General features: G+C 46.6%; 1 protein-coding gene across 1 annotated transcript in view; it reads right to left on the reverse strand.

The window, feature by feature from the left end:
- The window catches only part of LOC138670043 (myotubularin-related protein 9-like), a 51,177-nt gene continuing 29,143 nt past the window's right edge, over positions 1 to 22,034 (reverse strand). The window contains exons 9-10 of the mRNA XM_069757031.1: positions 485 to 636; positions 1 to 405 (exon numbers count right to left, since the gene is read on the reverse strand). Of these exons, the coding sequence (XP_069613132.1) occupies positions 317 to 405; positions 485 to 636 (241 nt within the window). The 3' untranslated portion in view covers positions 1 to 316. The remainder of the gene's footprint in view (positions 406 to 484; positions 637 to 22,034) is intronic.

Genomic DNA, 22,034 nt, shown 5'->3' on the forward strand with positions numbered 1-22,034 from the left:
TTGTAAATGAACTGATTTTAATGCTGGCAGATTCACGATATTTATATACGTTCTGTCTGCTCTTTATGCTTAACAGATAAAATCTCTTTTGAAATGGAAAATAAAAGTGAAATCTGAACAGTCTGTGTCTGGTATATATGTGTCAAATAGATATGAATTTCAATGTTCTTTACATTTCTGGATCTCTGCCACCAATAGATGTCAACCATGGAAATCAATGGACGACTTTAAGAAATTATTCATTATTTAGGAAATTCTTCAGTGGAGCAACAGTTGGCATTTCTTGACAAGGTTTTGACAGTGTCTAACAAGTCGTTTAATAGGTATCCTTCCCCACAATTTCCCATGTTCGCTGCCAAAACATCTCTTTGTGTTCTGTAGGCACTAAGTATCTGAGAAAAAAGCCTGTAAAATCAAACAGAATGTAAGTTAGCTTTTTTATGCATCCATATACGTATATACCACATTGTTCAAGTATGCTTACCTTCCCACAGTTGAATACTTTGTGGGGCTATTGATGGCCAAATGGCTAATAGGTTTCTTTCATAAACTGGATTTACAAGGTGATTTCTTTGCCTGAAGTTGTTGAGGATACCCCAAAGAGAGTGAGTCTTTTCTCGCACCTTGTAAATATGCCTAATAAAAAAATACTTATTTTAATACTAGGAAAGAGGGGAAAAAAATGAAAGCAACTTGCTGATAAAAATGTGGACTATTTCCTGAAATGGCACTGATTAGTTATTTACTCTGTGACTGGTCATAGTGGAAAAATTAGCATTCAATCCAGCCAATTCCTCATCTTATTTTATATCATAGCCAATGTCTTCTCTGCAATAATACACACAAATTATCAAGTCCCACCTCATTGGCAAAGGAACCAGGAACGTGTCTTCATTAGATTGTTAACCCCTTCCCGACATTTGCAGTACACATACACATCATGGCGATCATTAACATCAGAGGAGAGAGAAATGGGGTCCCCCAATCACCCCCAGTACCTCTGGTGTCCAGGCATCCCACCATAAAGTTAACCTATTGGTGAATTTTGATCACTGTGATAGGGTCTATCACAGTGATAAAAATATAAAAAATAATAAATACGCCCCCCCCCCCTCCTTTATCACACCGTTAGTTATGGACAAATTCTGAAATAAAAAATATATATATTTCTCCTACGCCTCATTGGGGGACACAGGATCATGGGTGTTATGCTGCTTGCCACTAGGAGGACACTAAGTAAACACAGTTAACTCCTCCTCTGCAGTATACACCCCTTGACTGGCCAGTAACGACTCAGTTCTTGCTTAGTGTCTGTAGGAGGCACTTGGGTCTGTTCAGACCCCACCATTTTTATTTTCTGTAAATTTTTAACGGAGTGAAGGGGGCGACAGACTCCTTTTCTAGGGTCCGCTCTCCCCCGAACCATCAACAGGTGAGCACGGCGAGTATACCTCCCCGTACCTCTCCTGCGACGAATGGGGCACACCTAACCTAAACCCAGGGCGACGGTTCCTACTCGGTCCCGATCTCCCCCATATAGAAGGGCGAGCACATAGAGTATATCTCTCATGTGCATCTCCCGGGCTCCATCGCACTCAAGCCCTCACCTCGGCATCTTGTAGTCCCCATGGTAGCCGTAAGTCCCCTGCGGCAGGCACATCAGCATGGTGGCACAGCCATAAGTCCCCTGCAGCAGGCACACATATGATGCTCTCCATCCCCCGGCACAGGGAGGACTGATTGAGCTGAAGGCCACACTGAGGCTCGGTGAGTAGTCCTCTCCTCACGCAGCGTGGGAGGATGCGGTCCGGGTCCCTGGGGAGAGGCACCGCTGTTTGACAGCGGCGATCGTTTGGCGCTACACCGCACCCGCCGACGCGCGCTGCCGCCGGCCTGCACAAATTTAGTCCCCGGCTCTTATGCCTGACTAGGCCGCGTTTGTAATTCCTGCCCACCGCTGGAGCCCCGCCCACCACTCAGACGCTTCTCATTCTGAATGAGAACAGCCCTGCAAATATCGGGCGCCATCTTGGGACTCCTGCGTGGAATTCAGCAGCAAACGCTTCCTCCTTCCTCCCTGGGGACACCGACACAGGACTGTGGGTAAGCTGCTCCTTCCTATAGGAAAACGCTTAACCCCTTTTCTGCATCCACTTCCCTGCGACTGCAGTATTTTGGAGACACAGACATATACTATGTCTCAATCTAAGGAGGCCAAAAGGGGCAACAAAAAGCACACTGTGTTTTTTACCGCATGTGCCACTTGCAATTCTTTTTTGCCACGTGCTCACACTACTCCTTTGTGCCAGAACTGTGACCCGGCTGGGGTGCAGCAGCCTTCTGCCTCTCCCCCCAATGTCTCCACCGACCCCGTCGGGCCTAACCCTTCTGAGTGGGCCGCTTCCTTGTCACGTTCCATGGATTCATTGGCTAAAGCTCTGGAATCCTTCCGGGGACGCTCTATAAATCAGAACTTCCCTCCGTCGACCGCGACGGAATCCGCCGCCGGTCCAGGGCCGTCTGACCCCAGGGGCCATACTTTACTTCGACAATCTCGGGGTTCTAGGAAAAGGGCCCATGTCTCGTCCCCCGTGCAGGCTCGTGCTTCAGCATCGGGGAGCTCCACCTCTTGCTCCCCTTCCCCCGAGGGTCGCAGCGTACAGGATTCAGAATACGAGTCAGAGGAGTCTTTAAATCAGGACTCCTCGATAGGTCAGGATATTCTTGACTCCCTCATTGAGGCAGTCAATAAAACACTAATGGTGGACGACGAATCTGTTTCCTCTCAGGAACACGTCATATCTTTTAAAAAGACTAAACGCATCCAAACGATATTTGCTAATCACCCTGAGTTTCAGGACGTTATCCAAAAACACAGGGAACACCGGAGAAGCATTTCACGGCTCAAAAAGCCACGGAAGCTAAATATCCTTTCTCCAAAGATCTGGTGAAGGAGTTGCTTCCCTCTCCTTCTGTGGATCCTGCCGTATCGCGACTCGCATCCAAAACAGTCTTATCCCTGTCCGACGGTTCATCAGTCAAAAATCCCTATGACCGTCAAATTGATTATCTGGCTCGCTCAGTCTTTGAGGCCTCAGGAGCAGCTCTACTTCCATCTTTTGCAGCTTCCTGGGTGGCTAAGGCAATGGGGGCCTGGGCAGAGGTGTTAACCTCTACCGTCTATGGCAGTAATCTCCCCCCAGAGGCGGCCAGACTAGCTAACCAGATAGCTCAGGCCGGCGATTTCGTAGTTAACGCTTCCATAGATGCGGCTAATTGCGCAGCGCAAGCAGCTGCAAACGCAATTTCCATCAGGAGGGCCTTATGGCTCAGCGATTGGCGAGCAGATTCTGCTTCCAAAAAGTCGCTGACTTCTCTACCTTACCGAGCGGGCCGTTTATTTGAGGAGAAACTAGACCAAATCATTTCTGACGCTACCAGAGGGAAGAGTTAATTTCTTCCCCAGCAAAAACCCGCCCGGCCTTTTCGGAATCAACAGCAGTTTCGATTCCGGTCCTTTCGTAACAACTCCAGTTGGTCCTCCTCTTCCCCTGGTTCGGGACGACAGGAAAACAGAAATCCCCAGGTCTCATACAGACCAAACCGTTCCTGGAAGCCCACACCGAGACCTTCTCCTAAGCCATCCGCAACCCTTAAACCTTCTACACATTGACTCGTCGACGTGTCCGGCGGACACCGACAAAGTAGGTGGACGCCTTCTTTCATTCCATCAAAATTGGCTCTCGGTTGTTCACGACGAGTGGGTCAGAGAGCTTGTCTTCCGGATACAAAATCGAGTTTTCTTCCATCCCCCCTCCGCACTTCTTCCAGTCTTCTCCCAAATCAAGGGTGTCACATCTTCTTCAGGCCATACAGGCGCTTCAAAAGGACGGTGCCATCCCTCCGGTCCCTCGAGACCAAAGGTTCAAGGGGTTCTACTCAAACCTTTTCGTGGTCCCAAAGAAGGACGGGACTCTACGGCCCATACTGGATCTCAAACTGCTGAACAAGTTCGTATGGGTCCGACATTTCAGAATGGACTCGCTCCGTTATGTTGTCGCGTCCCTGGAAAAAGGTGAGTTCCTGGCATCGATAGACATCAAGGATGCTTATCTACATATTCCAATTTTTCCCCCTCATCAGCAGTTCCTGCGCTTCGCAGTCCAAGAAGTACACTTTCAGTTTGTGGCCCTGCCCTTCGGACTTGCCACCGCTCCCAGAGTCTTCACGAAGGTCATGGCGGCGGTCATGGCCATTCTTCACGCTCGGGGAGTGGTAGTTCTGCCCTATCTGGATGACCTATTAATCAAGGGTCCGTCCCTGTCTGCCTGCGAGGAGTCTGTAAGTATCAACGTGGATTCTCTTTCTCGCCTGGGTTGGAAGATCAACTTCGAGAAATCATCTCCAGTGCCGGCTCAGCAAATCTGCTTCCTGGGCATGATTTTGGACTCTTCCCACGGGTTAGTCATTCTCCCTCCAGAGAAGGTCTAATCCTTACAACAGGGAGCACGCAAGCTCTCCCGCCCAGTCTCCCACTCCATTCGCTTCGCAATGCGCATCCTTGGGAAAATGGTTGCTGCGATGGAAGCCGTTCCGTTTGCGCAGTTCCATCTCCGTCCCCTGCAACAGGCGCTTCTGTTAGCCTGGGACAGGAGCCCGGTTTCCCTCGACCGTCGTTTTCGCCTGCCCCCACAGGTCAGGCAGACCCTCAGGTGATCGACGCTACAGTCCTCCCTGAACCAAGGGAAGTCCTTCCTCCAGTGCTCTGGTTAGTGGTGACCACCGATGCCAGCCTTTTGGGCTGGGGCGCAGTTTTCAATCACCACATGACACAGGGTCGTTGGTCCACAAGAGAGTCGCGTCTCCCAATCAATATCTTGGAGATTCGAGCGATCATTCTTGCCTTACGCAACTTTCACCACCTTCTCGTAGGCCATCCCGTCAGAATCCGACAACGCCACGGTTGTGGCATATATATCAACCGGCAAGGGGGGAACCCGCAGCAGGGCAGCCATGCTCAGTCTCCCACATCCTGCGCTGGGCCGAGGCCAATCACTCGCTCATCTCAGCGATCCACATACCGGGCGTGGAGAATTGGAAAGCGGACTTCCTCAGTCGCCAGGGTCTTGCCTCGGGCGAGTGGTCCCTCCATCCGGAAGTCTTCCAACAGATTTGCCTTTGCTGGGGGACGCCGGATGTGGATGTCATGGCCTCGAGGTTCAACAACCAGGTTCCCCAGTTCATTGCGCGGTCCCGCGATCCTTGCGCCATCGGGGCAGATGCTCTGATCCTGTCGTGGCATCGTTTCCAGCTGCCATACATATTTCCACCACTTCCTCTGCTCCCGAGAGTCATCAAGAAGATCAGAGCAGAGGGGAGACCGGTGATTCTCGTCACGCCAGACTGGCCTCGCCGAGCATGGTACACGGAACTCGTCCAAATGGTCACCGACGTACCCTGGCGCCTTCCAGATCGCACGGATCTTCTCTCACAGGGCCCGATTTGCCACCAGAACTCCGGGGCCCTGTCTTTGACAGCGTGGCCGTTGAATCCTGGATTTTAGCCAAAGCCGGATTCTCCCCAAGGGTTTTTTCTACCATGATTCGCGCTAGGAAACCCATTTCCATGCGCATTTATCATCGCATCTGGTGTATCTTCTTCTCATGGTGCAATACCCATGGACCCATGGTTTTTTCCATTCCGGAGTTTCTCCAATCAGGTTTAGAGTCAGGCCTTGCCCTAAGCTCACTCAAGGGACTAGTGTCCGCTTTGTCTGTTCTATTCCAACAAAAGATCGCTTCCAGACTGCCGGTTAAGACGTTCATCCAAGGAGTCTCCCGGGTGGTCCCTCTCTATAGAATGCCTTTGGCGTCATGGGATCTTAACTTGGTTCTCGGAGTTCTTCAGGAGGCCCCTTTCGAACCATTGCAGGACATCTCTCTCACCCTCCTTTCTTGGAAGGTGATCTTTCTCGTGGCAATAACGTCTATCAGGAGAGTTTCTGAGTTGTCGGCTCTCTCTTGCCAACCCCCCTTCCTGATTTTTCACCCAGATAAGGTTGTTTTGAGAACCTCTCCCTCCTTCCTACCTAAAATCGTCTCCTCCTTTCATCTAAATGAGGACATTGTCTTGCCGTCACTCTGTCCGGCGCCAACCCATCGTATCGAGAAAGCTCTCCATACTCTGGATGTGGTTAGAGCTCTTCGGTGGTACATATCTCGCACGGCTCCCTTCCGTAAGTCGGATGTCCTGTTCGTGCTTCCAGAGGGACATAGGAAAGGTCTACCTGCCTCAAAAGCCACTATAGCCAAGTGGATTCGCTCCACTATTCAGGAATCCTACCGCGACAGGAACACCCCTGTCCCAGGAGGGATAAAGGCGCATTTGACTCGGTCGGTCGGTTCTTCTTGGGCCATTAAAGGGAACCTGTCACCCCGAAAATCGCGGGTAAGGTAAGCCCACCGGCATCAGGGGCTTATCTACAGCATTCTGTAATGCTTTAGATAATCCCCCGATGTTACCTGAAAGAGGAGAAAAAGACGTTAGATTATACTCACCCAGGGGCGGTCCCGCTGCTGGTCTGGTCGGATGGGTGTCTCTGGTCCGCTGCGGCGCCTCCCATCTTCATTCCATGACGTCCTCTTCTGATCTTCAGCCATGGCTCCGGCGCAGGCGTACTTTGTCTGCCCTGTTGAGGGCAGAGCAAAGTACTGCAGTGCGCAGGCGCCGGGCCTCTCTGACCTTTCCGGCGCCTGTGCACTGCAGTACTTTGTTCTGCCCTCTCCGGTGACGGCATTGGGAGCAGCCATCATGTGAGCGAATGTATGCGATTTTCACACCTCCGGCCACATTCCGACTAATTGTGCTCGGCTTTAGTAATTTCACTTCTATTAAGTGTGGCCGTGCACGACTAGTCACATACTTGTGGTAACATGACTAGGGGTGTAACTACAGTAGGTGCAAGGACTGCAGTCGCACCAGGGCCCTGGAGCCTAAGAAGCCCCAGAAGTCCTTTTGACCTATATGAAAAGGCCAATGCAATTAAAGACTTGCAATAATTGGGGCTCACGCTGATCGAGTTACACCACTGAACATGATCACCAACTCTCAGCACCGGAGACATGATCACCAACTCTCAGCACCGGAGAATGCTCACAGCCTGTGAGCTCTGAGAATTCAGAAGTCTGCAGTCACATAGTCACTGCAGCCCTTAACTTCAAGCTTGGACAACTATTTTAAATAAAACTCCTGTATGAAGACTGATATTACCGCCATACAGTGACCATTTAATGGTGATATCCATTTTACCCCAGTGGTCTGCAGACCATATATGTGTGCACTGTGCAGGTTTTCACTAGTGATATTCTCACTGATTTTTGTCATTCATTTTCCCATTTCCTTTGCATTTGGTCCAGACCACCATGACCTCTTATTCAATCCATAACGCGTCCCTGCAAAGTGTAACACACAGATATCTTCACTTTACTGATTTTACAGGACCCTCCTCACTTTTTACCACCACTACACAAACCACAATGTAAGATACCTTATAATAATTCCCCTGTGCCTCTTTATTAATGCTCCTCCCAGACCTCTTATAATAGTGACCCTGTGACTCCTGTAATAATGATACACTTTGACCTCGTATAACAATAATATTATCCCCTGTGCTTTCTTATATTAATAATAAAAATGACTCCTTGCTTCCCCTAACAATTATAACTATCCCCCTATTGTGCCTCCTTATAATAATGACCCTCAGGCTTCTTTATTGTAATAATGCTCCTGAGCAGGGACGTACGTAGAAATAACAGACAGTATGATGTCCTCCATAACCACTCCATACACTATGATGGTCACCACAGCCCCAAACATAGTATAATGTTCGCCATAAACCTCCACACAGTTTAATGTCCACCACAGCCATCCGACATAGTATATCCACCACAACCACCCTACACAGTAAGATGGTCCCCACAGCCACCCCACACAGCATGACGGATCCCCATACACTATGTAAATCCCCTATAACCCAAATACTGTATGACAGCCACCCCACAGCCCCCTATATCATGATGGTCTACCAAACAGCCCCCCATATAGTATGATGATCCCTCCAACAGACCCCTATATAGTACGATGGTCCCCCCAACATCCCCATTTAGTTTAATCGTCCACCCCACAGTTCATCATATATTATGATAGTACACCTCACTGCCCCTATATAGTATGATGGTAACCCTCATATAGTATGATTGTTAACCTCATAGCCCCCCCCCCATATAGTATGATGTTCCTCCAATAGCCTCCTATGTTGTATGACGGTCCCCCCCAACAGTATACTATATAGTATGGTGGTCCACCCTACATCCCCTTATATAATATGATGATCCAACTCACAGCACCCTATATATTGTGATGGTACCCTAGAGCCCCCCAAAATAAAAAAAAATCCCTATCCTCACCTAATCCAGATTCCTCATCCTCCGCAGCATCTGTCCTCTCTTCTATCCATTCTCGCAGTGGATGCTGATGGCACAATGCAGTGATGTCATTGCACTGCCAAAGTCCCTTGCTTGGTGCTGAACTCCAGCAGATCGCAGACAAGGGACGCCCACGGCATTCTGGGGTAAGTGACGAAGCCAGACACTTTGTGCTCTGCCATTACTGTTAAAGGGACTCTGTCACCTGAATTTGGAGGGAACAATCTTTAGCCATAGGGGAGGGGTTTTCAGGTGTTTGATTCACCTTTTCCTTACCCGCTGGCTGCATGATGGCTGCAATATTGGATTGAAGTTCATTCTCTGTCCTCCGTAGTACATGCCTGCACAAGGCAATCTTGCCTTGCGCAGGCGTGTACTATGGAGGACAGAGAATGAACTTCAATCCATAATGTACAGCCATCATGTAGCCAGCGGGTAAGGAAAAGGTGAATCAAACACCTGAAAACCTCGGGTTTTATACTATATGTGGGCTGCATTATTCTGTATTGAGCACTATGGGGAATACATTATACTATATGAAGAACTATGGGGTGCATTATACTATCGGAAGTGAATTGCACTACATGGATGACTATGGCAATGCATTATACTATATGGAGTACTATGAGGAGTGTGTTATACTATATGGAGTACTATGAGGAGTGTGTTATACTATATGGAGCACTATACGGAGTGTGTTATACTATATGGAGGACTGAGCAGTATATTATATGGAGGACTGAGCAGTGTATTTTAATATTTGGAGGACTATGAGGAGTGTATTATACTATATGGAGGACTGAGTAGTGTAGTATATGGAGGACTGAGAGTATTTTAATATATGGAGGACTATGTGGAGTGTATTATACTATATGGAGGACTGAGGAGTGTATTATACTATATGCAGGACTATGAGGAGTGTATTATACTATATGGAGGACTATGAGGAGTGTATTGTATTATATGGAGGACTGAGTGTATTTTAATATATGGAGGACTATGAGGAGTATATTATACTATATGGAGGACTGAGCAGTGTATTTTAATATATTTAGGACTATGAGGAGTGTATTATACTATATGGAGGACTGAGTGTATATTAATATATGGAGGACTATGGGAAGTGTATTATACTATATGGAGGACGGAGTAGTGTAGTATATGGAGGACTGAGAGTATTTTAATATATGGAGGACTATGTGGAGTGTATTATACTATATGAAGGAATATGAGGAGTGTATTGTACTATATGGAGGACTGAGTGTATTTTAATATATGGAGGACTATGAGGAGTGTATTATACTATATGGAGGACTGAGGAGTGTATTATACTATATGCAGGACTATGAAGAGTGTATTATACTATATGGAGGACTATGAGGAGTGTATTGTATTATATGGAGGACTGAGTGTATTTTAATATATGGAGGACTATGAGGAGTATATTATACTATATGGAGGACTGAGCAGTGTATTTTAATATATGGAGGACTATGAGGAGTGTATTATACTATATGGAGGACTGAGTGTATGTTAATATATGGAGGACTATGGGAAGTGTATTATACTATATGGAGGACGGAGTAGTGTAGTATATGGAGGACTGAGAGTATTTTAATATATGGAGGACTATGTGGAGTGTATTATACTATATGGAGGACTGAGTGTATGTTAATATATGGAGGACTATGAGAAGTGTATTATACTATATGGAGGACGGAGTAGTGTATTTTAATATACTATATTGAGGACTATGGAGAGTGTATTATAGTATATTGAGGACTATGGAGAGTATTATAATATATGGAGGACTATGAGGCACATTATATTATATGGAGGACTATGGGGTGTGCATTTTACAATATGTGGAGGACTATGGGGTGTATTACACTAAAGGAGCAAAATGCTGCATATTCAGGACTGAGGAGTGTATTATACTATATGAAAGACTGAGTGTATTTTAACCCCTTCATGACCCTGGGTATTTCATTTTTTCGTTTTCATTTTTCGCTCCCCTCCTTCCCAGAGCCATAACTTTTTTATTTCTCTGTCAATATGGCCATATGGCTTATTTTTGCAGAACGAGTTGTACTTTTGAACAACATCATTGGTTTTATCATGTCGTGTACTAGAAAACGGGAAAAAAATTCCAAGTGCGGTGAAATTGCCAAAAAAGTGCAATCCCACACTTGTTTTTTGTTTGGCTTTTTTGCTAGGTTCACTAAATGCTAAATCTGACCTGCCATTATGATTCTCCAGGTCATTATGAGTTCATAGACACCAAACATGTCTAGGTTACTTTTTATCTAAGTAGTTAAAAAAAAATTCCAATCTTTGCTAAGAAAAAAAAAAAAATTGTGCCATTTTCCGATACAAGTATCATCTCCATTTTTCGTGATCTGGAGTCGGGTGAGACCTTATTGTTTGCGTGCCGAGCTGATGTTTTTAATGATTTTGGTGCAGTTACGTTCTTTTGATCGCCTGTTATTGCATTTTAATGCAATGTCGCGGCGACCAAAAAAACGTAATTCTGGCATTTCAAATTTTTTTCTCGCTACGCCGTTTAGCAATCAGGTTAATCCTTCTTTTATTGATAGATCGGGCGATTTTGAATGTGGCGATACCAAATATGTGTATATTTGATTTTTTTATTGTTTTATTTTGAATCGGGCGAAAGGGGGGTGATTTAAACTTTTATATTTTTTATATTTTTTTCATTTCTTTAAACTTTTTTTTTACTTTTGCCGTGCTTCAATAGCCTCCATGTGAGGCTAGAAGGTGGCACAACTCGATCGCCTCTACAACATAGAGGTGATGCACAGATCACCTCTATGTAACAGAATTACAGCATTGTTATGAGCACCGACCACAGGGTGGCGCTCATAGCAATCCGGCATCAACAACCGTAGAGGTCTCACCTCCGGAGCCCGCATCAAAGCAGGGGATCTGACCTCGGACGTACTATCCCATCTGAGGTCAGAAAGGGGTTAATATATGGAGGACTATAAGGAATGTACTATACTATATGGAGGACTATGAGGAGTGTATTATACTATATAGAGGACTGAGGAGTGTATTATACAATATGGAGGACTGCGCAGTGTATTTTTATATATGGAGGACTATAAGGAGTGTATTCTACTATATGGAGGACTGAGTGTATTTTAATATATGGAGAACTATGAGGAGTGTATTATACTATATGGAGGACTGAGGAGTGTATTATACTATATGGAGGACTGAGGAGTGTATTATACTATATGGAGGACTGAGGAGTGTATTATACTATGTGGAGGACTGAGGAGTGTATTATACTATATGGAGGACTATGGGGAGTGTATAATACTATATGGAGCACACTGAGGTGAGTATTATACTATATGGAGGAATGAGCAGTGTATTTTAATATATGGAGGACTATGAGGAGTGTATTATACTATGTGGAGGACTGAGGAGTGAATTTTAATATATGAAGGACTAAGCAGTGTATTATGGAGCACCATGGTGGCTCAGTGGATAGCATTGCAGCGCTGGGGTCCTGGGTTCTAATCCCACCTTGGACAACATCTGCAAGGAGTTTGTATGTTCTACCCGTGTTTGCATGGGTTTCCTCCGGGTACTCCGGTTTCTTCCCACATACCAAAGACATACTGATAGGGAATTTAGATTGTGAGCTTCATCGGGGACAGTGATGTGTTATGAAAGGTAATTCAGTACCACAATGGACATAGAGGTCAGCGCACATACAGTGACCTGGCAATAACCCAAAAAACAAGAACGAGCTCTGAGACGTGGGAACTCTGTTGACCGCAATCCCTAATCCTCTCAAACCACACTAAAGGCAGCCGTGGATTGCGCCTAACGCTCCCTATGCAACTCGGCACGGCCTGAGAAACTAGGTAGCCTGAAGATAGAAAATAAGCCTACCTTGCCTCAGAGAAATACCCCAAAGGAAAAGGCAGCCCCCACATATAATGACTGTGAGTTAAGATGAAAAGACAAACGTAGAGATGAAATAGATTTAGCAAAGTGAGGCCCAACTTTCTGAACAGAGCGAGGATAGGAAAGGTAACTTTGCGGTCAACACAAAACCCTACAAAAACCACGCAAAGGCACGGAGGTACACCCTCTGCGTCCCAGAGCTTCCAGCAAGCAGAAAAAAACAAAATGACAAGCTGGACAGAAAAAAAAACAGCAAACAAATAGCAAAGAGGAACTTAGCTATGCAGAGCAGCAGGCCACAGGAACGATCCAGGAGGAAACAGGTCCAATACTAGAACATTGACTGGAGGCCAGGATCAAAGCACTAGGTGGAGTTAAATAGAGCAGCACCTAAAGACTTCACCACATCACCTGAGGAAGGAAACTCAGAAGCCGCAGTACCACTTTCCTCCACCAACGGAAGCTCACAGAGAGAACCAGCCGAAGTACCACTTGTGACCACAGGAGGGAGCTCTGCCACAGAATTCACAACAGTACCCCCCCCTTGAGGAGGGGTCACCGAACCCTCACCAGAGCTCCCAGGACGACCAGGATGAGCCATATGAAAGGCACGAACAAGATCGGGAGCATGGACATCAGAGGCAAAGACCCAGGAATTATCTTCCTGAGCATAACCCTTCCACTTAACCAGATACTGGAGTTTCCGCCTTAAAACACGAGAATCCAAAATCTTCTCCACAATATACTCCAACTCCCCCTCCACCAAAACCGGGGCAGGAGGATCAACAGATGGAACCATAGGTGCCACGTATCTCCGCAACAATGACCTATGGAATACGTTATGTATGGAAAAAGAATCTGGAAGGGTCAGACGAAAAGACACAGGATTAAGAACCTCAGAAATCCTATACGGACCAATAAAACGAGGTTTAAACTTAGGAGAGGAAACCTTCATAGGAATATGACGAGAAGATAACCAAACCAAGTCCCCAACCCGAAGTCGGGGACCCACACAGCGTCTGCGATTAGCGAAACGTTGAGCCTTCTCCTGGGACAAAGTCAAATTGTCCACTACATGAGTCCAAATCTGCTGCAACCTGTCCACCACAGTATCCACACCAGGACAGTCCGAAGACTCAACCTGCCCTGAAGAGAAACGAGGATGGAACCCAGAGTTACAGAAAAACGGTGAAACCAAGGTAGCCAAGCTGGCCCGATTATTAAGGGCGAACTCAGCCAAAGGCAAAAAGGACACCCAGTCATCCTGATCAGCAGAAACAAAGCATCTCAGATATGTTTCCAAGGTCTGATTGGTTAGTTCGGTCTGGCCATTAGTCTGAGGATGGAAAGCCGAGGAAAAAGACAAGTCAATGCCCATCCTACCACAAAAGGCTCGCCAAAACCTCGAAACAAACTGGGAACCTCTGTCAGAAACGATAGTCTCTGGAATGCCATGTAAACGAACCACATGCTGGAAAAACAATGGCACCAAATCAGAGGAGGAAGGCAATTTAGACAAGGGTACCAAATGGACCATCTTAGAGAAGCGATCACAGACCACCCAAATGGCTGACATCCTTTGAGAGACGGGAAGATCTGAAATAAAATCCATAGAGATATGTGTCCAAGGCCTCTTCGGGACCCGCAAAGGCAAAAGCAACCCACTGGCACGAGAACAGCAGGGCTTAGCCCGAGCACAAATCCCACAGGACTGCACAAAAGTACGCACATCCCACGACAGAGATGGCCACCAAAAGGATCTAGCCACTAACTCTCTGGTACCAAAGATTCCAGGATGACCAGCCAACACCGAAAAATGAACCTCAGAGATAACTTTATTCGTCCACCTATCAGGGACAAACAGTTTCTCCGCTGGGCAACGATCAGGTTTATTAGCCTGAAATTTTTGCAGCACCCGCCGCAAATCAGGGGAGATGGCAGACACAATTACTCCCTCTTTGAGGATACCCGCAGGCTCAGATACACCCGGAGAGTCGGGCACAAAACTCCTAGACAGAGCATCCGCCTTCACATTTTTAGAGCCCGGAAGGTATGAAATCACAAAGTCAAAACGGGCAAAAAACAACGACCAACGAGCTTGTCTAGGATTCAACCGCTTGGCGGACTCGAGATAAGTCAAGTTCTTATGATCAGTCAAGACCACCACGCGATGCTTAGCTCCTTCAAGCCAATGACGCCACTCCTCGAATGCCCACTTCATGGCCAGCAACTCTCGATTGCCCACATCATAATTTCGCTCAGCAGGCGAAAACTTCCTGGAAAAGAAGGCGCATGGTTTCATCACCGAGCAATCAGAACTTCTCTGCGACAAAACAGCCCCTGCTCCAATATCAGAAGCATCAACCTCGACCTGGAACGGAAGCGAAACATCTGGTTGACACAACACAGGGGCAGAAGAAAAACGACGCTTCAACTCTTGAAAAGCTTCCACCGCAGCAGAAGACCAATTGACCAAATCAGCACCTTTCTTGGTCAAATCGGTCAATGGTTTAGCAATGCTAGAAAAATTGCAGATGAAGCGACGATAAAAATTAGCAAAGCCCAGGAACTTTTGCAGACTTTTCAGAGATGTCGGCTGAGTCCAATTATGGATGGCTTGGACCTTAACAGGGTCCATCTCGATAGTAGAAGGGAAAAGATGAACCCCAAAAATGAAACCTTCTGAACACCAAAGAGACACTTTGATCCCTTCACAAACAAAGAATTAGCACGCAGGACCTGAAACACCGTTCTGACCTGCTTCACATGAGACTCCCAATCATCTGAGAAGATCAAAATGTCATCTAAGTACACAATCAGGAATTTATCCAGGTACTCTCGGAAGATGTCATGCATAAAGGACTGAAACACTGATGGAGCATTGGCAAGTCCGAATGGCATTACCAGATACTCAAAATGGCCCTCGGGCGTATTAAATGCAGTTTTCCACTCATCGCCTCGCTTAATACGCACAAGATTATACGCACCAAGAAGATCTATCTTGGTGAACCAACTAGCCCCCTTAATCCGAGCAAACAAATCAGATAACAATGGCAAGGGGTACTGAAATTTAACCGTGATCTTATTTAGAAGGCGGTAATCTATACAAGGTCTCAGTGAACCATCCTTCTTGGCTACAAAAAAGAACCCTGCTCCTAATGGCGATGATGACGGGCGAATATGCCCCTTCTCCAAAGACTCCTTCACATAACTGCGCATAGCGGCGTGCTCAGGCACAGATAAATTAAACAGTCGACCTTTTGGGAATTTACTACCAGGAATCAAATCGATAGCACAATCACAATCCCTATGCGGAGGTAGGGTATCGGACTTGGGCTCATCAAATAAATCCCGGTAATCAGACAAGAACTCAGGAACCTCAGAAGGGGTGGATGACGAAATAGTCAGAAATGGGACATCACCATGTACCCCCTGACAACCCCAGCTGGACACAGACATGGATTTCCAATCTAATACTGGATTATGGACTTGTAGCCATGGCAACCCCAACACGACCACATCATGCAGATTATGCACACCAGAAAGCGAATAACCTCCTGATGTGCAGGAGCCATGCACATGGTCAGCTGGGTCCAGTACTGAGGCTTATTCTTGGCCAAAGGCGTAGCATCAATTCCTCTCAATGGAATAGGACACTGCAAGGGCTCCAAGAAAAACCCACAACGCCTAGCATACTCCAAGTCCATCAAATTCAGGGCAGCGCCTGAATCCACAAATGCCATGACAGAATACGATGACAAAGAGCAGATCAAGGTAACGGACAGAAGAAATTTTGACTGTACCGTACCAATGGTGGCAGACCTAGCGAACCGCTTAGTGCGCTTAGGACAATCAGAGATAGCATGAGTGGAATCACCACAGTAGAAACACAGCCCATTCAGACGTCTGTGTTCTTGCCGTTCAACTCTGGTCAAAGTCCTATCGCACTGCATAGGCTCAGGTTTAAGCTCAGGTAATACCGCCAAATGGTGCACAGATTTACGCTCGCGCAAGCGTCGACCGATCTGAATGGCCAAAGACACAGACTCATTCAGACCAGCAGGCATAGGAAATTCCACCATGACATCCTTAAGGGCTTCTGTTGTGAATTCTGTGGCAGAGTTCACTCCTGTGGTCACAAGTGGTACTTCGGCTGATTCTCTCTGGGAGCTTCCGTTTGTGGAGGAAAGTGGTACTGCAGCTTCTGAGTTTCCTCCCTCAGGTGATCTGGTGAGGTCGTTAGCTGCTTCTCTACTTAACTCCACCTGATACTTTGATCCATGCTTCCTGTCAATGTTCCAGTGTTGGACTTGTGTTTCTCTGGATCATTCCTGTGGCCTGCTGCTCTGCATAGCTAAGTGCTTCTTGCTATTTGTTGCTATTTTTTCTGTCCAGCTTGTCTATTTGTTTTGCTGGAAGGTCTGGGACGCAAAGGGTGTACCTCCGTGCCGTTAGTTCGGTACGGAGGGTCTTTTTGCCCCCTTTGCGTGGTTTTCTTTAGGGTTTTGTGTAGACCGCAAAGTTATCTTTCCTATCCTCCTTCTGTCTAGAATATCGGGCCTCACTTTGCTGAATCTATTTCATCCCTACGTTTGTCTTTTTATCTTACTCACAGTCATTATATGTGGGGGGCTGCCTTTTCCTTTGGGGTATTTCTCTGAGGCAAGGTAGGCTTATTTTTCTATCTTCAGGCTAGTTAGTTTCTCAGGCTGTGCCGAGTTGCATAGGGAGCGTTAGGCGCAATCCACAGCTGCCTCTAGTTGTGTTTGGAGAGGATCAGGAATTGCGGTCTACAGAGTTTCCACGTCTCAGAGCTCGTTCTATTATTTTGGGTTATTGTCAGATCACTGTATGTGCTCTGATCGCTATGTACATTGTGTTACTGAATTGCCTATCATAACAGTACAGGAAGCCAAAAGTACTAATGATTCTCAATAGAGGGAAAAAAGAAGTTCTGAGACCATTTTTTTTCCTTTGCACTGTGATTTGTCTTTTTTTTCCCCTAGACATTTGGGTGGTTCAGGACACAGGTGTTACAATGGACATTAAAGGTCTGTCTTCATGTGTAGATCAGCTCACGTCAAGAGTTCAAGATATTCAAAATTTTGTGGTTCAGAATTCTTTGTTAGAACCGAGAATTCCTATTCCAGATTTGTTTTTTGGAGATAGAACTAAATTTCTGAGTTTCAAGAATAATTGTAAACTGTTTCTGGCTTTGAAACCTCGCTCCTCTGGTGACCCAGCGCAACAGGTTAGGATCGTCATTTCTTTTTTGCGTGGCGACCCTCAGGACTGGGCATTTTCTCTTGCGTCAGGAGATCCTGCATTGAGTGATATCGATGCGTTTTTCCTGGCGCTTGGATTGCTGTACGATGAGCCTAATTCAGTAGATCAGGCAGAAAAAAATTTGCTGGCTCTTTGTCAGGCTCAGGATGAGATAGAGCTATATTGCCAGAAATTTAGAAAATGGTCCGTGCTCACTCAGTGGAATGAATCTGCGCTTGCAGCCATTTTCAGAAAGGGTCTCTCTGAAGCCATTAAGGATGTCATGGTGGGATTTCCTATGCCCGCTGGTTTGAATGAGTCTATGTCTTTGGCCATTCAGATCGGTCGACGCTTGCGTGAGCGTAAATCTGTGTACCATTTGGCGGTATTACCTGAGATTAAACCTGAGCCTATGCAGTACGATAGGACTATGACCAGAGTTGAACGGCAAGAACACAGACGTTTGAATGGGCTGTGTTTCTACTGTGGTGATTCCACTCATGCTATCTCTGATTGTCCTAAGCGCACTAAGCGGTTCGCTAGGTCTGCCGCCATTGGTACTGTACAGTCAAAATTTCTTCTGTCCGTTACCTTGATATGCTCCTTGTCGTCGTATTCTGTCATGGCGTTTGTGGATTCAGGCACTGCCCTGAATTTGATGGACTTGGATTATGCTAAACGTTGTGGGTTTTTATTGGAGCCCTTGCAGTGTCCTATTCCATTGAGAGGAATTGATGCTACACCTTTGGCCAAGAATAAGCCTCAATACTGGACCCAGCTGACCATGTGCATGGCTCCTGCACATCAGGAGGTTATTCGCTTTCTGGTGTTGCATAATCTGCATGATGTGGTCGTGTTGGGGTTGCCATGGCTACAAGCCCATAATCCAGTATTGGATTGGAATTCCATGTTGGTGTCCAGCTGGGGTTGTCAGGGGGTACATGGTGATGTTCCATTTCTGTCAATTTCGTCATCCACCCCTTCTGAGGTTCCAGAGTTCTTGTCTGATTACCGGGATGTATTTGATGAGCCCAAGTCCAATGCCCTGCCTCCGCATAGGGATTGTGATTGTGCTTACAATTTGATTCCTGGTAGTAAATTCCCAAAAGGTCGACGGTTTAATTTATCCGTGCCTGAGCACACCGCTATGCGCAGTTATGTGAAGGAATCCCTGGAGAAGGGGCATATTCGCCCGTCGTCGTCGCCATTGGGAGCAGGGTTCTTTTTTGTGGCCAAGAAGGATGGTTCGCTGAGACCGTGTATAGATTACCGCCTTCTTAATAAGATCACTGTTAAATTTCAGTACCCCTTGCCATTGTTATCTGATTTGTTTGCTCGGATTAAGGGGGCTAGTTGGTTGACTAAGATAGATCTTCGTGGTGCGTATAATCTGGTGAGAATCAGGCAAGGCGATGAATGGAAAACTGCATTTAATACGCCCGAGGGTCATTTTGAGTATCTAGTGATGCCGTTCGGACTTGCCAATGCTCCATCAGTGTTTCAATCCTTTATGCATGACATCTTCCGTGAATACCTGGATAAATTCCTGATTGTGTACTTGGATGACATTTTGATCTTCTCGGATGATTGGGAGTCTCATGTGAAGCAGGTCAGAACGGTTTTTCAGGTCCTGCATGCTAATTCTTTGTTTGTGAAGGGATCAAAGTGTCTCTTTGGTGTGCAGAAGGTTTCATTTTTGGGGTTCATCTTTTCCCCTTGTACTATCGAGATGGATCCGGTTAAGGTCCAAGCCATCCATGATTGGACTCAGCCGACATCTCTGAAAAGTCTGCAAAAGTTCCTGGGCTTTGCTAATTTTTATCGTCGCTTTATCTGCAATTTTTCTAGTGTTGCCAAACCATTGACCGATTTGACCAAGAAGGGTGCTGATTTGGTCAATTGGTCTTCTGCTGCTGTGGAAGCTTTTCAAGAGTTGAAGCGTCGTTTTTCTTCTGCCCCTGTGTTGTGTCAACCAGATGTTTCTCTTCCGTTCCAGGTTGAGGTTGATGCTTCTGAGATTGGAGCAGGGGCTGTTTTGTCACAGAGAGGTTCTGGTTGCTCAGTGATGAAACCATGCGCTTTCTTTTCCAGGAAGTTTTCGCCTGCTGAGCGAAATTATGATGTGGGCAACCGAGAGTTGCTGGCCATGAAGTGGGCATTCGAGGAGTGGCGTCATTGGCTTGAAGGAGCTAAGCATCGCGTGGTGGTATTGACTGATCATAAGAACTTGATTTATCTCGAGTCTGCCAAGCGCTTGAATCCTAGACAAGCTCGTTGGTCGTTGTTTTTTGCCCGTTTTGACTTTGTGATTTCGTACCTTCCGGGCTCTAAAAATGTGAAGGCGGATGCTCTGTCTAGGAGTTTTGTGCTCGACTCTCCGGGTTTATCTGAGCCGGCGGGTATCCTCAAGGAAGGAGTAATTGTGTCTGCCATCTCCCCTGATTTGCGGCGGGTGCTGCAAAAATTTCAGGCTAATAAACCTGATCGTTGCCCAGCGGAGAAACTGTTTGTCCCTGATAGGTGGACGAATAGAGTTATCTCTGAACTTCATTGTTCGGTGTTGGCTGGTCATCCTGGAATCTTTGGTACCAGAGAGTTAGTGGCTAGATCCTTTTGGTGGCCCTCTCTGTCGCGGGATGTGCGTACTTTTGTGCAGTCCTGTGGGATTTGTGCTCGGGCTAAGCCCTGCTGTTCTCGTGCCAGTGGGTTGCTTTTGCCCTTGCCGGTCCCGAAGAGGCCTTGGACACATATCTCTATGGATTTTATTTCTGATCTTCCCGTTTCTCAAAAGATGTCAGTCATTTGGGTGGTCTGTGATCGCTTTTCTAAGATGGTCCATCTGGTACCCTTGTCTAAATTGCCTTCCTCTTCTGATTTGGTGCCTTTGTTCTTCCAGCATGTGGTTCGTTTGCATGGCATTCCAGAGAATATTGTTTCTGACAGAGGTTCCCAGTTTGTTTCGAGGTTTTGGCGAGCCTTTTGTGGTAGGATGGGCATTGACTTGTCTTTTTCCTCGGCTTTCCATCCTCAGACTAATGGCCAGACCGAACGAACCAATCAGACCTTGGAAACATATCTGAGATGCTTTGTTTCTGCTGATCAGGATGACTGGGTGTCCTTTTTGCCTTTGGCTGAGTTCGCCCTTAATAATCGGGCCAGCTCGGCTACCTTGGTTTCGCCGTTTTTCTGCAATTCTGGGTTCCATCCTCGTTTCTCTTCAGGACAGGTTGAGTCTTCGGACTGTCCTGGTGTGGATACTGTGGTGGACAGGTTGCAGCAGATTTGGACTCAGGTAGTGGACAATTTGACCTTGTCCCAGGAGAAGGCTCAACTTTTCGCTAATCGCAGACGCCGTGTGGGTCCCCGACTTCGTGTTGGGGATCTGGTTTGGTTATCTTCTCGTCATATTCCTATGAAGGTTTCCTCTCCTAAGTTTAAACCTCGTTTTATTGGTCCGTATAGGATTTCTGAGGTTCTTAATCCTGTGTCTTTTCGTCTGACCCTTCCAGATTCTTTTTCCATACATAACGTATTCCATAGGTCATTGTTGCGGAGATACGTGGCACCTATGGTCCCATCTGTTGAGCCTCCTGCCCCGGTTTTGGTGGAGGGGGAATTGGAGTATATTGTGGAGAAGATTTTGGATTCTCGTGTTTCAAGACGGAAACTCCAGTATCTGGTTAAATGGAAGGGTTATGCTCAGGAAGATAATTCCTGGGTTTTTGCCTCTGATGTCCATGCTCCCGATCTTGTTCGTGCCTTTCATGTGGCTCATCCTGGTCGGCCTGAGGGCTCTGGTGAGGGTTCGGTGACCCCTCCTCAAGGGGGGGGTACTGTTGTGAAGTCTGTGGCAGAGTTCACTCCTGTGGTCACAAGTGGTACTTTGGCTGATTCTCTCTGGGAGCTTCCGTTTGTGGAGGAAAGTGGTACTGCAGCTTCTGAGTTTCCTCCCTCAGGTGATCTGGTGAGGTCGTTAGCTGCTTCTCTACTTAACTCCACCTGATGCTTTGATCCATGCTTCCTGTCAATGTTCCAGTGTTGGACTTGTGTTTCTCTGGATCATTCCTGTGGCCTGCTGCTCTGCATAGCTAAGTGCTTCTTGCTATTTGTTGCTATTTTTTCTGTCCAGCTTGTCTATTTGTTTTGCTGGAAGCTCTGGGACGCAAAGGGTGTACCTCCGTGCCGTTAGTTCGGTACGGAGGGTCTTTTTGCCCCCTTTGCGTGGTTTTCTTTAGGGTTTTGTGTAGACCGCAAAGTTATCTTTCCTATCCTCGTTCTGTCTAGAATATCGGGCCTCACTTTACTGAATCTATTTCATCCCTACGTTTGTCTTTTTATCTTACT

The sequence above is a fragment of the Ranitomeya imitator genome, chromosome 3 (genome assembly GCF_032444005.1).
Source record: "Ranitomeya imitator isolate aRanImi1 chromosome 3, aRanImi1.pri, whole genome shotgun sequence".
NCBI classification, from domain to species: Eukaryota; Metazoa; Chordata; class Amphibia; order Anura; family Dendrobatidae; genus Ranitomeya; species Ranitomeya imitator.